The 15,493-nt window shown below is 44.3% G+C and overlaps 1 protein-coding gene across 2 annotated transcripts in view; it reads left to right on the forward strand.

Moving 5' to 3' along the window:
• Positions 1-15,493, forward strand: part of ZER1 (zyg-11 related cell cycle regulator) — a 275,316-nt gene that overhangs the window by 160,679 nt on the left and 99,144 nt on the right. The window contains exons 8-9 of one of the 2 annotated variants that reach the window (XM_086924883.1): positions 8,049-8,222; positions 9,437-9,577. In XM_086924883.1, coding sequence (XP_086781009.1) covers positions 8,049-8,222; positions 9,437-9,577 — 315 coding nt within the window. The remainder of the gene's footprint in view (positions 1-8,048; positions 8,223-9,436; positions 9,578-15,493) is intronic. The other variant, XM_086924884.1, reaches the window with a different exon arrangement.

Consider the following 15,493-nt stretch of genomic DNA (forward strand, 5'->3'; position numbering starts at 1 on the left):
TTTCTGCCAATGTCTAAAAGGGCTACTAAGCAGTAGCGTTTTAGTCATTTTGTATGCTTTTGTAAATACAGATACTTTAATGCTTTCCAGTAAAGACCCAGGTACCTCCACTCTAGTTAGAATACTTGCATATAACTTAATTTACTGCCTTGCCCAAAAAGTTTTTTAAAATGTTGCTGGTACACCATTTGTTAAATTTGCTATCTGAGATAAAACTGTCCTTGTTTACCATGCTACCTGATGCAGACTGCCCTTGTTTAGTATCATTTGTCTGTGATGAGACTGTCATTGTTTACTGTCCTCTCTGTCATGAGGCTGTCATGTGAGTGGTGAGGTTGTATCCATCTAGTATGCTATGTGTGACGAGGCTGTCACTGTCTTTTTTTTATTTTTTATTTTTATTAGCATTTTAATCCGTAAGCAGAAAGAACATAGTAGATAAACAAGGAATCTTGATACACCATCCAATGTTTTGCTATCAACATACACAAATCTTATGAATTCAAAAAGAGAGAAGAAAAAGAAGCAAAAGAACGAAAGGTAGTAGCTTCAATACAATATAGCAAAAAAATAAAAACAACAACAAAAAAATTCATATCCAATTGGCTACAGGTGCCCACAATTTCAAACCCAACATTTTCTTTGTTGTGCCCTTAGATCTGTAAACCGCTGTCTCAAGATGATAAATGGATAGCAATCTAGATTGCCAATTGATAAACGTTGGTGGTTCAGCATCCAGCCATTGGGTCGTTATACAAAGTCCGAAAATAGACATACAAATAAAGATAAATTCTGCTTCGGCCTCCTTCCCAGGTCTGGCCAAGCTTTCTTGAGAACCTAAAATCACCAGGTCCGCAGATAATTGCAATTGAATATCTAAACTATTATTCAAAAAATATTCGACGTCCCTGATAAAATGACAAAGTTTAGGACAAAGAAAAAACATATGAGATGCATCCGCTCCATATAACCCACAGCGATTGCACTTATTCCTCCGTGTAGAATTCCACTTTGCCAGTTTTTCAGGTGTATAGTATAAGTTAAAAATGGACATAAAATGTTGGCTCTTTAAGGGACCATTGAATAAAACATCAGTAGACAACTCAATTATTCTCTCCAAATTAATTAGGGCTATACCAAATTTATTTTGCCACTTTATCTCCCAAGCCGAGAGATCATCCTCAGTTTTCTCTATGAACAGCTGGTATAAAGGCCCCATTTTTGATCTTAGTTTAATTGCTTCCAAAATTTCAATCCTATTGACTATAATCAAATTTTGAATTATTTTCTGCTCAACAAAACTACGAACTTGAAGATATTTAAAGAAATCTATACGGTCTAAATTATATTTCTTCTGCAAGAAATCAAGAGACTAACTGATTCCCCTGAAAAAGATCTCCCAGCTTACGGATTCCAGCTCGATGCCACCTGGCCATGACCGGATCTCTAAATACTTCTGGAAATAGCAGGCAGTTCTTTTTTTTTTTTTTTTTTTTTTTAAATCCTTTATTGCAGTATTCATAAGGTACAAATACGGGCCTACAACCACAGGGGCCTGCCGCTAAACAGAAGTGAAACCTGATGTATCAAAATTTAACACAGCTTCTAGCCGACAACCCTGAGGTACGGCAACGATTCAGAATGGACCTTGTACTAAAACGCATTGATAAATTACAGGAGATAATAAAGGTTTCATTTTATATTATTTAAATGAGCGGATCAGGTGCCATACAATAGGACATGGGGGACAGGCCAAGAAATCAGCCTATGCAGATAAAAGAGCCATTCATGAGACTCTGACGTTAAGACTTACGGTTCAGAGAACACAACAGTGAAATATACATTTCCGTAGACGCCAGTACTCGGGGCCTGCCCACCCAAGGTTCGACTGAACGCAAAGCAAGAGCACTAAATACCAGTTCTCGATGAGTCAAAATAAAGCACAAACCATACTGATCCAAAGGAATAAAGGGAAGGGAGAAAAGAAAGGCCATAGAAAATAAGAAATGCAAAATAAAAAAAAAAAACCTCCAACCCTCCACCCTGCACCCCTGCCGATGGCTATAGCCTAACCCCACTAGCAGCGTGCCTGTCCCCCCACTAACCTAAACCCTAAAAGAAGGAAAAAGAAGAAGAAGAATGGAGGAGGGCATAATCATACGATTTCCGACCCCTTAGTCCCCCCGCCCAACACAGATCCCCCCTGTCGCGAAGGACGGATGTAGAGCTACTCCTACAAAGGACCACAGGGGGTACCGTGATACACCGCCCAGCCTCTGTAATCAAACGGTTGCAATTCAGGCGCCAATAACAGTAGTTCCAAATCATCCCGATGCAATGGACTTAACCCTGACCCCTCCGAACCAGCATACGGACCCTCCCCAGCGAGACCCATGAGCACACATACAAGTCATAAATGAGAGGGAAGCCATTGAAAGTCAAGCCATTACCACTTGTAGCTGATAACTCTACTAAAAGTTCAAGCACTGAAAGTTTCCTTCTTCTCGCTGGACCGTCTCGATGTTTCTCGCCCCGGGATCGTTGAATCTCCAAAGGAGGAAGAGACCCCCACACGATGAGGGGAGAGTCTATGGCACAGGTCGCCGGGGGGTGGGGGACTCCACACGATACTTCCAAAGTCAATGATGATGTAAGGTACAGTGACACACTCATGGCCTCGGGGACACAATCTTCCAGAGCGCCATCCGTTGGTTCCGGTATTCGCTTCTCTACTCGTTCCCTCACGGGGTCCTCGCACAAAGGCAAAATGGCCGCTGCTTGAACGACTGTAGGTTGCTTATTCACCCGTATGGCAGGGTCCGGGACCTCGAGCAGAATCCCAGTTAGGCATGCATCCATTTTAGTCAAGGACACATCCATTTGCAAGTGAAACGCCCAAAGTTCCGACAGTATTGATCTTAACGTTAGCCCTGATGACGTTTGATCCATATTATCAAGTTCGGTACCAGTCTCGATCAGCTCCCCGGTTGAAACAGGTATTTTCGGGAGGGGCGAACAGGATCACGAGAGGGTAGGCGTAAACGGTGACCCGCCGTAATCCACAGCCGCGGTGACCCGACGGAACACCGCGGGCCGGGGTCCCGACCCACCGAGACCCGGCAGGAATCTATGCCGGGTCCGCGGGACGGGGATCCCCACCTTCAGTCAGCAAGCAGGTCACCTCTCTCTCGATGCTGGGATAGGAAAACAATCGCCTCCAAATTCGGGCATAGATGAAGTTTCCACTGCGATCGACCGGACCCTGCCAAGGTCCCCAGCCGATGTTGTTGCACTTCAGCCCGACCTTGCAGATACTCGAGGCCCCGGCTTCACCATCGGAACAGGCCACGATCTTCAACACGGTATAAGTTCGTTAAATCACCAGATAAAAACGTCGGGATTTCGCCATCGGAGTGAGGAACACTTCATACAAGCAGAGGCTGGGCGTAAGGTCAGGATATTGTACAGGATCTTGCGGCAGAATACGGAGATCCGCGGAGCCGGGAACCTAAGCAGCCATCTTGTTCGCCGTCGTAGCTCCTCCTGTGAGGCAGTTCTTAAATGGAGTATAAAAATTTAAGTTAGATCTTATGCCAATTCTCCTCTTAATCTTCCTCCAAATTTCAAAGGCAGTAGAGACAATCTTAAACTTTGTTTTCTTATAATAACTAGGTTCTATTATACGAACTAGGCATTGTTGCGCCTCTGCGCCCAGGAGCATTTCGTATATTGACCGGGTAGAAAAATCTTCGGTGGGATCGTCCTGTAAGAGTAAAACACCCATGTGTTGCAAAAGAGCTATCCATAAATATAAAAACGGAAGTTCGAGACACCCCATCCACCTCTTGCTCTAGGTAACATACACCATTTGAAAGCTCTCCTTGATCGTCGATAGCTCCACAAAAACCTAGAGTACATTCTCGCAATTCGAGAAAAAAGAGGTTGAAATAAGTAAAGGAATAGTCCGAAATACATATAGAAATTTTGCATAAATTAGTATTTTTAAGACATTGCTCCGCCCATAAAGTGACAGATGTAAGTTATTAATCCTTTCTAGTGTCTTATTTGCCGAAATAATAATTGGATCCAAATTTAAACGCACTATATCCTCAACTTTGGCTGAAATTTTAATGCCTAAATAAGTTGCATTGGGTTCAAAACTCATATCACTGGGGCGACCAGCTTCAGAATGTATCAATTGTGTCTTGGTGACATTTAATTTATACCCTGAATAACTCCCAAATGTCTTAGCTGCTTCAACAATCTTAGGTAAGGCAGTACTAATATCAGGTGTAACAATAGCGATATCGTCTGCGTACACGAATACCTTGTACGCAACATTTTGTATCTCAACCGGTTTTATTTCAGGATTGCTTTCCAAAAATTTTATAAAGGGTTCAATATAAAGAGCGAATAGCAAGGGAGAACAAGGACAACCTTGTCTCGTCCCCCTTGCTATTGCGATATTCCCTGAAAGCCTACCCAAAATACGTATAACAGCACTTGGGTGAGAGTATAGTGTCTGAATGGCCGTAATGAAAACTTGCGGAAATCCCTTCCATGCTAAGACTGCCCACAGGAATCTCCACGAGACCCTGTCAAATGCTTTTTCTGCATCTAACAGGGCAACAGCGAGAGGGGAGTTGTTAGCCTGTGACCAGTCCAGCATGGAGAGAATCCTTTTAACGTGATCCATCGTATCTCTATGTTTAATAAACCCATGCTGTCTTTTTGACACCAAGCTCAGCATAAAGTCATTGAGCCTATTGGCAAGGAGCTTCGAATAGATCTTACTATCTGTATTAAGTAACGAAATTGGTCTGTAAGACCCCATTTCAGTGTCTTTTTTCCATTTCTTTTTAAAAACCACTATGGTCGCTTCTGACCAAGAATCAGGAGAATTGCCTAAGAAGGCTTGCTGGCACACTTCTAATAGTTCACTTTTAAGTATATTCTTAAAAGTTCGGTAAAATTCGAGTGGAATATTATCAGGACCCATGGCTTTACCAAGGGCCAAACCTAATAGGGCTGACTCAACTTCTTCCCAAACTATGGGAGCAGATAATAGCGCTTTTTGTATATCAAGCAGTACATTAGAGTGTAGATCTTTCAAATATTCTCCCTCATCCTGTACCAGTGGCTCTGCCACAGTCGCACTATACATAGATTGGTAGAATCTTCGAAAGGCTTCTAAAACACCCTCCTTAGTTTCTTTTATTTATAGCATTTATTTATAGCATTTGTAAAGCGCTTCTGCAACCCTACGGGCATCCTGGCGCTGTGTACATATTGCTGAGTAAAAACTGTGCATCAGAGGAGGGGAGGATAGTATTAAAGTTCTGGTGAGATTAAGCTTTGGGGAAGAGCCATGTTTTCACCTTTTTTCGGAAGGCCATCAATTCGTCTGTTTTCCTGATGTCAATAGGCAATTTATTCCACAGATGGGTTGCGGCTATGCTAAAGGCTCTGCCACCATAAGTGGCTTTCCTGATCCTGGGTATGCTTATAAGGTTGGAAGATGAGGAACGGAGGGACCGTGTGGGTGTATACCATTTGAATTTCTTTTGCAGTGGTCGGGGGCCCATTCCGTGTACTGCCCTAAAGACAATGCAGAGGGATTTAAAGCAGATCCTTTGATGTACAGGTAACCAGTGAAGGTCGGCCAGCGCGAGGGTGGTAGAGGATCTTCGCTCTCGGGAGAGTGCCAGCTTCGCTTTCTTGCAGTACTCCATTTAAATCAGTAATTTTAGCGATGTCATTGAAAACTGCTTTCTCTCTTAATCTTTTAGCCAAGATTCTACCAGTTTTTTCGCTAAATTCAAAGGTCTTCCTTATGCTACACATATTTTAAAGCTATTTGATCAGCAATGTTAGCGTGAGCTGCTGCCCTCTTAATAGTGAGATCTCTCTGGGCATTGATTGGATCCAGCCACTGCCTAATCACCTCCGCTAATTTCCGCTCAGCTATTGTGACCGAATCAAAATCCTTTTTGTGTTTAGCCCATATCTTTTCCCGTTTGGTATTCGAGAAGCTGAGGGTTTCCCCCCTGACTACAGATTTAAAAGTATCCCAAACAACTTCATTCGAAGCTGTTCCTTTATTGAATTTAAAAAACTCCTGAATTATCTTAGTCATGAATTGATGATACTAATCATCCAACAGTAAGTTCCTTTCGAAAGACCAGGCTTGGTTGCCTTCTTTTAGCTGAGGACCTAGACTGAGATCAATTATTAGAGGTTTATGGTCAGAAGCAATTTTAGGCTGGATCTCAATGTCGAGCATTCCTAAAAGTGATGATGAAACAAAAAAGTAATCTAACCGAACAAATTTGGTATGAGGGGAAGAGAAAAAAGTAAAACCTGGGTCGTCAGCGTGTAATGAATTCCAGACATCATAGAGCCCATGATCTAGACACAAACCACCTAGTAACGTAAATACCTGCTTCTTCCGACCTAAGTATACCCTATTTTTTCTTAAATCCATCTGAGCCTCCATATGGATATTACAATCGCCACACATCACCACCGGGTGAGGCCACTCTGCCAGTTCTATATTAAAAAAAATTCATGAGCTCGGCTTCATCCAGGTTTGGACCATAAACATTGCAAAGAGAGAATCTATAATGACCAATCTTGAATTCACTTACTACCCAGCGTCCCCATTTGTCTTCTGAACATTTTATACAAACACCCAGGCCCCATTTCATGAGAATGGCCACCCCTCTCTTGACCCCGGTTTGTTTAGAGCAAGCCACCAACTCAAACCCTATGCTTTTCAGACACCCCCTATTAGCCCATGAAATATGGGTTTCCTGGAGACATAATAAATCAATATGTAACAACTGCACAATTCTAGCTAGTACATGCCTTTTCTTAGGATCATTAACTCCGCATACATTCAAAGTACAGATTTTTAATTTCCTATGCATTTCCAGAAGAAAAAGAATACATGCCGGAAAAACAATACAAAAAACCCCATAGGATCTTAAAATTGTACAAACCCAAGCACTATTTAGCATCTTTTGAACACAAAGAACCACTTTAAACTGTGTCTTCACTGCTACTGATTTTTGTCACTGTCTAATGTAATGTCTGTGGTGACGCTGTCATTCTTTAGTCTCCTGTGTGGAAGCTCTCTTAGTTCAGTCTCCTGTTTCTTCTGAAGCTGTCATTGTTTATTATCCTCTGTCTAGGCAGGCTGTCATTGTTTAATATCTTCTCTGTGAGAAGGCATTCACTGTTTAGTATCCTCTCTGTGACAGGCATTCACTGTTTAGTATCCTCTCTGTGACAGGCTTTCACTGTTTAGTGTCCTCTCTGTGGCAACGCATTCACTGTTTAGTAACCTCTCTGTGACAGGCATTCACTGGTTAGTATCCTCTCTGTGACAGGCATTCACTGTTTAGTATCCTCTCTGTAAGCAAGCATTCACTGGTTAGTATCCTCTCTGTGACAGGCATTCACTGCTTAGTATCATCTCTGTGAGAAGGCATTCACTGTTTAGTATCATCTCTGTGAGAAGGCATTCACTGTTTAGTATCCTCTCTGTGACAGGCATTCACTGTTTATATCCTCTCTGTGACAGGCATTCACTGTTTAGTATCATCTCTGTGAGAAGGCATTCACTGTTTAGTATCCTCTCTGTGACAGGCATTCACTGTTTAGTATCCTCTCTGTGACAGGCATTCACTGTTTAGTATCCTCTCTGTGACATGCATTCACTGTTTAGTATCCTCTCTGTGACAGGCTTTCACTGTTTAGTATCCACTCTGTGACAGGCATTCACTGTTTAGTATCCTCTCTGTGACAGGCATTCACTGTTTAGTATCCTCTCTGTGACAGGCTTTCACTGTTTAGTATCCACTCTGTGACAGGCATTCACTGTTTAGTATCTGTTTAGGGCCCTCACTGTGACAGGCATTCACGTTTTATTATCCTTTCTGTGACAAGGCTGTCATTGATTAGGGTCCTTTCTATGACAAGGCTGTCATGGTTCATATGCTTTTGGACATGGGCCCCTCATCACTGTGTTCTCTCATTACTTGCAGCTGGTTATCATGGCCCTCAAGAGCCACAAGTATGATAAAACCATCCAGGTAACGGGCAGTGCGGCGCTCTTCTACCTCACCAACTCCGAGTACCGCATGGAACAGAGCGTGAAGCTTCGGCGGCAGGTCATCCAGGTGGTCCTCAACGGCATGGAGTCTTACCAAGAGGTGACGGTAAGTTACCCACAAGGTCATTCTTGTTGTGTTATGATAGTGCTGTGGATGTCATGTGGAGGAGCACCAAGTTCCAAGAGTGTGTGTGTGACTGTGTCTCAGTCAGTCCCTGCCGCATACTACACCTTTGAGGAGCTCTGTCTCTCCCGAGTAGTGCTTTAGTGCTGCTGTGAAGGCCCGTTGTAGGTGGCACATTGGATTCTGCAAACATTGCCTGCCTCCAGCACCTTAGTTCACTTTGCCATTTTCCGGCAGTGGTCTGGCCTCCATATGAAAGAAACATGGACAAATCGGATGCTGCTTGTCACCAGCACCTTTTGTTCACGTGTCCTCCTGGGATCTTAGTTTGGGGGACCCTTGTATGTGACACTTGGCTTCTGCAGACCCTGCTGCACACAGGAGCTTTACCTGCATGGATTGCCCTGTTAGATTGTGTATTTATGTGCAGCAGATGTGCCAGTGCACATTGTGTTCTGCCTGCCCTTGCGTCTCAGGCCTGTGGGCCTTGCCAGGATGTAGCTCTTCTGCGCAGTCGGCCCATCAGGAGACACCGTATATGTCATTCTCTGCCATACTATTCTCTCTGGTATTTTTCAAATGTAGATCTCTGTGTATGCGCAAAGACTCAGAACACCATTAAAAACAAATAGATTTATTTTCAGATTGAAAGTCACCTTGACTAAAAAGAGTTGCCCAAAAGGCGCAGCAGTTTCTTTTTTCATCCATTCAACCAAATTAAATCTATTATTGTACATTAGAACATTGTATTGTACATTGATAAATTTCACAAAAGAACTGCACAAACACTATCTTAACTGAAAGGTAAAGCAGAATATTGTGCTAAGTAGTGGAAAACCAATCCTGCCTTTTTAAAAGCTGTGGAAGCACCCTTATCCGCCATGCACATTACCGCTCAATGAGCAAGGATTGCACCCCCTGCTGCCTCGAGTGGATTTCCGGTGGGAGAGGTTGACTTTACAAAATATCAGAGGCCCTCAGCAAAGGGTTTCCTTAAGAAGTAGCTTTACTCTTTTTCGTTGGAGGTTTTTTATGCTCTTCTATCTTCTCTCATTTACCTTGCTTGCCCTTTTCGATGAGTGTCCCTCATTTAGTGGCAAGATAGCTGTGAAAGGTGACCACAATGTGTGCAAGGTTTGGCTTTCTCATTCTCACACTATCACGGAGTATGACAAAGGTTAAATGATGTTTCATAGAGGAAGCTGATGGAAAGAAATGGAGAACTGTCAAACACAGAAAAGTCACTCCCGCTTCTGGCTCAGCTCAAGAGTAAAGCTGCCCAGTTTCCTCTCCCTTCCCTCTTGAAAGCACCAGATCGGATTTTCCACCTAGTCGAGGTAAGTGTGCAAACCCATGTGGGGGCACTTGATGGGGCATAATTTCAATGCCATGGCGTTGCAGGGATCGGAATACCCTGGGTCCATGTTGAGGACTTTTTCATTGTTGAGTTTCTCTCCTCCCACCTCGTGAAGTCATGCACATGAGTGTGGTCGCTAAACCTAAGAATCAGTCCGAAACCTATCTCCATCTTCTGACTTTTTAGGATGCTTCTTTTGTGGGCCATATCCTGGTACCTAAGTTTGAAGATAACTCCACAGTCCCTACCCCCACCATCCATTATTACTTCAGGCACTCCAGAGGAGTTACATCAACCTTCTGAGAAAGCAGTAATTCCCATCGCAAAGCCTCCTTTCCCACCTCGCTGCCCACCCACTACTCCAAAGATTTTCGAAAGACATCCAGAGCCGGCGCAGCTCATGAATGGCATCTTAGTATGCTTATAGAAGAGCATCGGGTAGAAGATACTGCACCATACGAAGACCGTTTCTTTTGGACACCATGGAGTATCTGGATGGGCCGCATCCCGGTTTTGAATCACATATCTGTTGCCCCAGTATTGGAACTTTCATAGATTCCCATGCTTTGTATCATTCCCCGTCGTCAGCTTGGGAGCCTCGGTAAATAGAAAATACCATAGCAGTATGTACAAAAGAGAAAGTAAGACCTAGGCCTCATCTCATTTTGTAGCCTATCTACCTCTTTTTGTAAAAGAGACCAAACATTTGCAACAACCAATCAGATTAGCCTCACCCCTTAGAACCCTCCTGAGAGAGACTCAGAGCCTCAGATTTTCTACCGCACGCTGTGCTAAGGTAGTCTCCATTGAGCTCTGCTCAGTTTTCTCTTTTACTTTGGATTTCTACACCTTTTTCTCTTCAGGATGTCTGAAAAGAAAGCTTTATTCAAAGCCTGTGCTACTTTCTCAAAAAAGAGACTATATGTTGAAGATAAGCATAAAGATTGCATTAATTGCTTATACCCAGATCACAAGGCCACTGAGTGCAAGATCTGTAGGACCTTCTTGACCAAGACTCTGAGAGACCTGGAAGGAAGACTTCTGACTTGGCTACAGAAGATGAAGTCTCAGAAAGAGGTTCTGTCTAGTGACAGTGAGGATTCCTCCTCAGCAACATCTTCGAGGAGGTCTACAAAAAGGGGTAGGTATTCCCCTTCTACATCTGCTGAACCTCCTGCTAAGGCCCCTCAAAAGACCTCTGAAAGGTCTAAAAGGCTTAGTCCCAAAAACTCTCCTCACCATTCAAAGGAGAAAGAGGTACTTCTTCCTGAGGTGTCATCTGGAAAAAAGGCAAGTCAAGGCCTTTCTATTGCCTCTTCACCATCGGAAAAAGAAAAGATCTTTAAGAAACCTTCAAGTACACCTCAGGAGGCTAAAGGAGAAAAGAAAATCCGTCCGTCGATGACAATCTGCTCAGGTACGTCGACGTCAAAAACCCAATTGATTTCGATTTCTGCTCCGTCGACGGGCCCGTCTTCGAGAGTTACACCGATGACTTCCTCGACGAGACGTACAACTTCGACGTCGATGGTGATAACACCGATGGTGATAACACCGACGGTGGTGTCGACGAGGACGACGGGGATGACTACGGCGACGATGATCATGACGTTGACGGTGCCGTCGACGATCAGCTCACTGTCGACAGCTACTCCACCGTCGACGACCGTGCTTTCTCCAACGACGATTCCCTCGTTGACGACACCGCCGACGATCTAAAAAGTGAACATTTCTATCAGGAAAAGACTAATTACTAAAAGATTTGGCTTTCCTGTTCTTTTGGTACAATCAGACTGTTCTCTATATGATTTTAAAGAGCCCTACAAAAAATCTATCTGTTCCATACCCATAGTAGAACATGTTTGGAATGAGGGCAAGAAGGTGACGCAGACATGTCACGGTCTTTCGCAAACGAGGACTGCTCTAGTAGAAAGTCAACAAATAAATATATTTTACCTTAACACCAGATCTCTTGTAAAACATCAACTGGCTATCTTTCTGCTTCTTGCTTGCAAAAAAACGGACATTTTGTTTCTTACAGAGACGTGGCTCACCAGTGGTCCCTCCCCGGACAGACTAGCAGCGCTCCTTGACAACTATTATATTTTGCAGGTAGACCGTGCCTCAGGCAAAATGGGTGGTGGGGTAGCTGCAATTATTAATAAACGCCTTGTATTTTCCAAATTGACGTCTCTCGACCTCCTGGTAGCGGACAATTTGGTTATCAGATTGGACTCTAAGTGGGCCCCACTTCTTTGTGTGCTCATTTATAGACCCCCCCCCCAGATTATGGCTACGTTTCCTCTTTCTTTGTGTGACCAACTGGCAACACTGGTAACTGATTATACAAGGATTTTGTTGATTGGCGATTTTAATTATTGGCTCAATAATCCATCTGGCGGCCCTTTAGCGAGTGAGCTCCTGGATCTTCTTACAGGGCTCAATTTTAGTCACCACATCAACACCGCCACTCACATAAAAGGGCACACACTCGACCAGATCTGGAGTTCCAACCTTAGCATTTCACCTCCTATCATCTCTCCATGTGTCTGGTCTGATCACTTTTTGATCCAATTCAGCATCTCTATCTCCAAGCCTACTATAAACACGGATACCAGAGCAGGCCTAATCAGAAAGTGGGGCTCTCTTGATACGCCAGCTTTTTTCGGCACTTTGAGAAACTCAATTCCTGTTCACAATGTAGACCTTGACCAATCTGTAATTAACATCTCATACTGGTTGGCTAATGCAAGTGATATACATGCCCCGTTGAAAAAATTGAAAACCTTGCGTCAATCTGACGCGCACAAATGGTTTTCTCCTGAATTGAGGGCAAAAAAACTGACTGTCACCAGAAGGAACGTGACTGGAGAAGAAATTACAACTCTCTCGAAAAAACTCACTATTTGGCCGCCCGCTCTGATTACATGAAGGCCATCTTACTAGCTAAAGCAGAATTATTTTCCAGAATTATAGAAATGTCTAACAACAAATCGAAGGACATCTTTTCCATCGTTGATAAACTCACAAACCCTGCCAGGACTCCACTTAAACCTAAAGCCACACAGGATTTTTGTAATACCCTTAATCATTACTTTCTGGATAAAATTGCGCTTATTAAATCCAGTATCCCTATTTGTTCCCCTGCTTCCTTTGACCCCACTCACACCCTTAGCTCATTATCAATGGATCACTTTCCACTTCTGGATGTCCTGTCGTTGCTTGCCCTCACGACCAGGGTCAAGCCGGGTTCCCCATATGATTGCTGCCCTCCCATGTGCTAAAAGAGGTGATTACCGCCTTTCCCTTTCCTATATTAAGACTTCTTAACACCTCTTTGACCCACGGTATAGTGCCTAATTCATTTAAGGAATTAGTAGGGATGCCCCTTCAAAAAAACCTGGTGTAGAAGCCACTACTCTATCCAATTTTAGGCCTATTTCTTTATTACAGTATTTGGCCAAACTGTTGGGAGCCCGTGTAACATCTCATCTTTCAAGTTTCATTGAGCAATCTGACTTTTCGGATTCTGCTCAAGCCGGATTTCGTCCGGCTCATTCAACTGAAATGGTTATAACAGCAGTTCTGGATTCCCTACGCCACAATGCTGATTTAGGCATTCCTCAAGCTCTGGTCTCGCTTGATTTGTCGTCCGCGTTTGACACGGTCGACCATGACATCCTTCTCGACCGTGTCAGACTAGCCGGCATCTGTGGCCCGGCTCTTGACTGGGTCAGGCCGTTCGCAAGCAGGTGGCCTGCCCCCCTTGTTGTCTCCTAAACTCCACACCACTTGTGGGGTTCCCCAGGGCTCTTCGCTCTCACCTCTTTTGTTTAATATTTATATGCTTCCTCTACTTCATTCACTCAAATCTTTTAAAGTTACTACATTTAAATATGCAGATGATCTGCAACTTACCTTTACCATCGATGACTCCCCAGAATCTATCCATCAATTTCAGTCCATTATGCTCTTCATACGCCACTGGATGGATAGTAACCAACTAAAATTGAACCCCGAGAAGACAGAAATGGTCCTCTTCGGCAAAAGTAAATCCTTGTGGGGCCCACACTACTGGCCTCCAACACTGGGTCCACCCCCTACTCCATCTAGTACGGTGAAGAGCTTAGGGGTACTCATTGATGAAGAGCTCTCATTAAGGCCTCAAGTTAATTCGGTTGTATCATCCTGCTTCTTTCAACTCCGAAAAATAAAAAAAATTAGTCTGATGCTTACCCAGCCTGCTTTAACCCAAGTTGTGTCGGCCTTGGTGTTGTCACATTTAGACTATGCCAACGCCATTTACCTGGGCCTTACTATTGCCTTTGGTAAACGCCTTCAGATGGCCCAGAGCCAGGCTTATATACCGTACCCCGCGGTGGCAACCAGCAAGACCCCTGCTGAAGAAACTGCACTGGCTACCGATCACACAGCGCGTACTTTTTAAAACCGCCTGTATAACCTTCAAGGCTCTCCATGCACGCAGTCCCAAGTTCATCCAGGCACTCCTCCCTAGATCTACTCCTACACGTAGCCTGCGCTCTGCCTCACAAATTCTCCTGACTGTCCCCCGCTATAAATTCCAACGGAAAGGAGGCCGTAGGTTTTCCACGCTTGCCACTAAACTGTGGAACTCTCTTACCCAAGAGATCCGCCCCTGTACCACCCTCCTACAGTTCAGGCGGAAACTCAAAACCTGGTTATTGTCTGGATCTTAGCCTAGTTCCTCTCCGGCCCTTCGTCAGGTAGTTTCCAGGATATGTTGGTTAGTGCCAAGAAACCCTCGGGTGAACGTGCGCTGTATAAATTCTTGTTAAGATAAGATAAGATGCAGTCTCCAGCTACTGTAACTCTGGTTCTACCATGGCTGGAGAAGAAATATAAAGCTCCGGATGACAGTCCTGCTGTCTTATTGGTCAACCTAAACCGGACTCGGTCATTTCTCAGGTGGCCCAAAGAAAATCAAGGAACCCAACGGCACCCCTGACTGCACCGCCAGACAGAGAGGGCAGGCGCCTGGACAATGTGGGTAAGAGGTTTTCCTCTATGTCTAGCCTCCTTGTTAGGGCCTCAAACGCACTGGCAATTTTGGGACGGTATGATCGCCAAATGGGGTGCGATCTCTCTCCTTTCATTGATCAGCTTCCAGAGAGTGCCAAAGCGGAAGCGAGAAAGATCCTGGAAGAGGGTGAGCTATCTTCGTCCGAAATTATAGATTGTGCAATGTAAATGTAAATGTAAATGTATAGGCATTTATATAGCGCGCTACTTACCCGTAGGGTCCCAATGGACATTGCTACAATGGCTTTTCGCGCCTTACCAGGTTCCGCGGTCCTGAGGCGTCAAGGTTGGCTGAGATGTACCTGGTTTCACCCGGAGGTGCAGAATAAGATTCTGGATCTGCCCTTCGATGGAGATGTGCTGTTTGGCAAGCATATAGATGAGGCTTTACAGGACATTAGGAAGGATACCGAAACAGCAAGATCTTTGGGCACACTTCGATATCGAAAGGTACCTTTCCGGGGTGCGAGAGGAAAAGGCTTCTCTACGTATAGGGGAGGTTATCAACAGCGCTACTCCTCCTATTTACAATCCTCTCAATCATTCAAGCCTCAGCACTCTCAAAGACAAAGTCAATCGGCGTCTTTCTCTCGCCAATCCTCAAGAGGGAGACAGGGACGTCAAGGGAGAGATACTTCTAAACGCCAATAGCAGCTTCCTGGCTCTGCCTACTGGTCCTTCACCCCTTGTAACATCACTAGGGGGCAGGATTACACATTTTCTTGATTGCTGGAAGATCATAACAACAGATCGGTGGGTCCTAAATATCGTTCAATTTTTGCCATACATTAGAATTCCAAGACCTCCCACCTCCCAGAGCCCCTCGCGCCACAGA

Source organism: Lissotriton vulgaris, chromosome 5, assembly GCF_964263255.1.
Source record: "Lissotriton vulgaris chromosome 5, aLisVul1.2, whole genome shotgun sequence".
Taxonomy (NCBI): Eukaryota; Metazoa; Chordata; class Amphibia; order Caudata; family Salamandridae; genus Lissotriton; species Lissotriton vulgaris.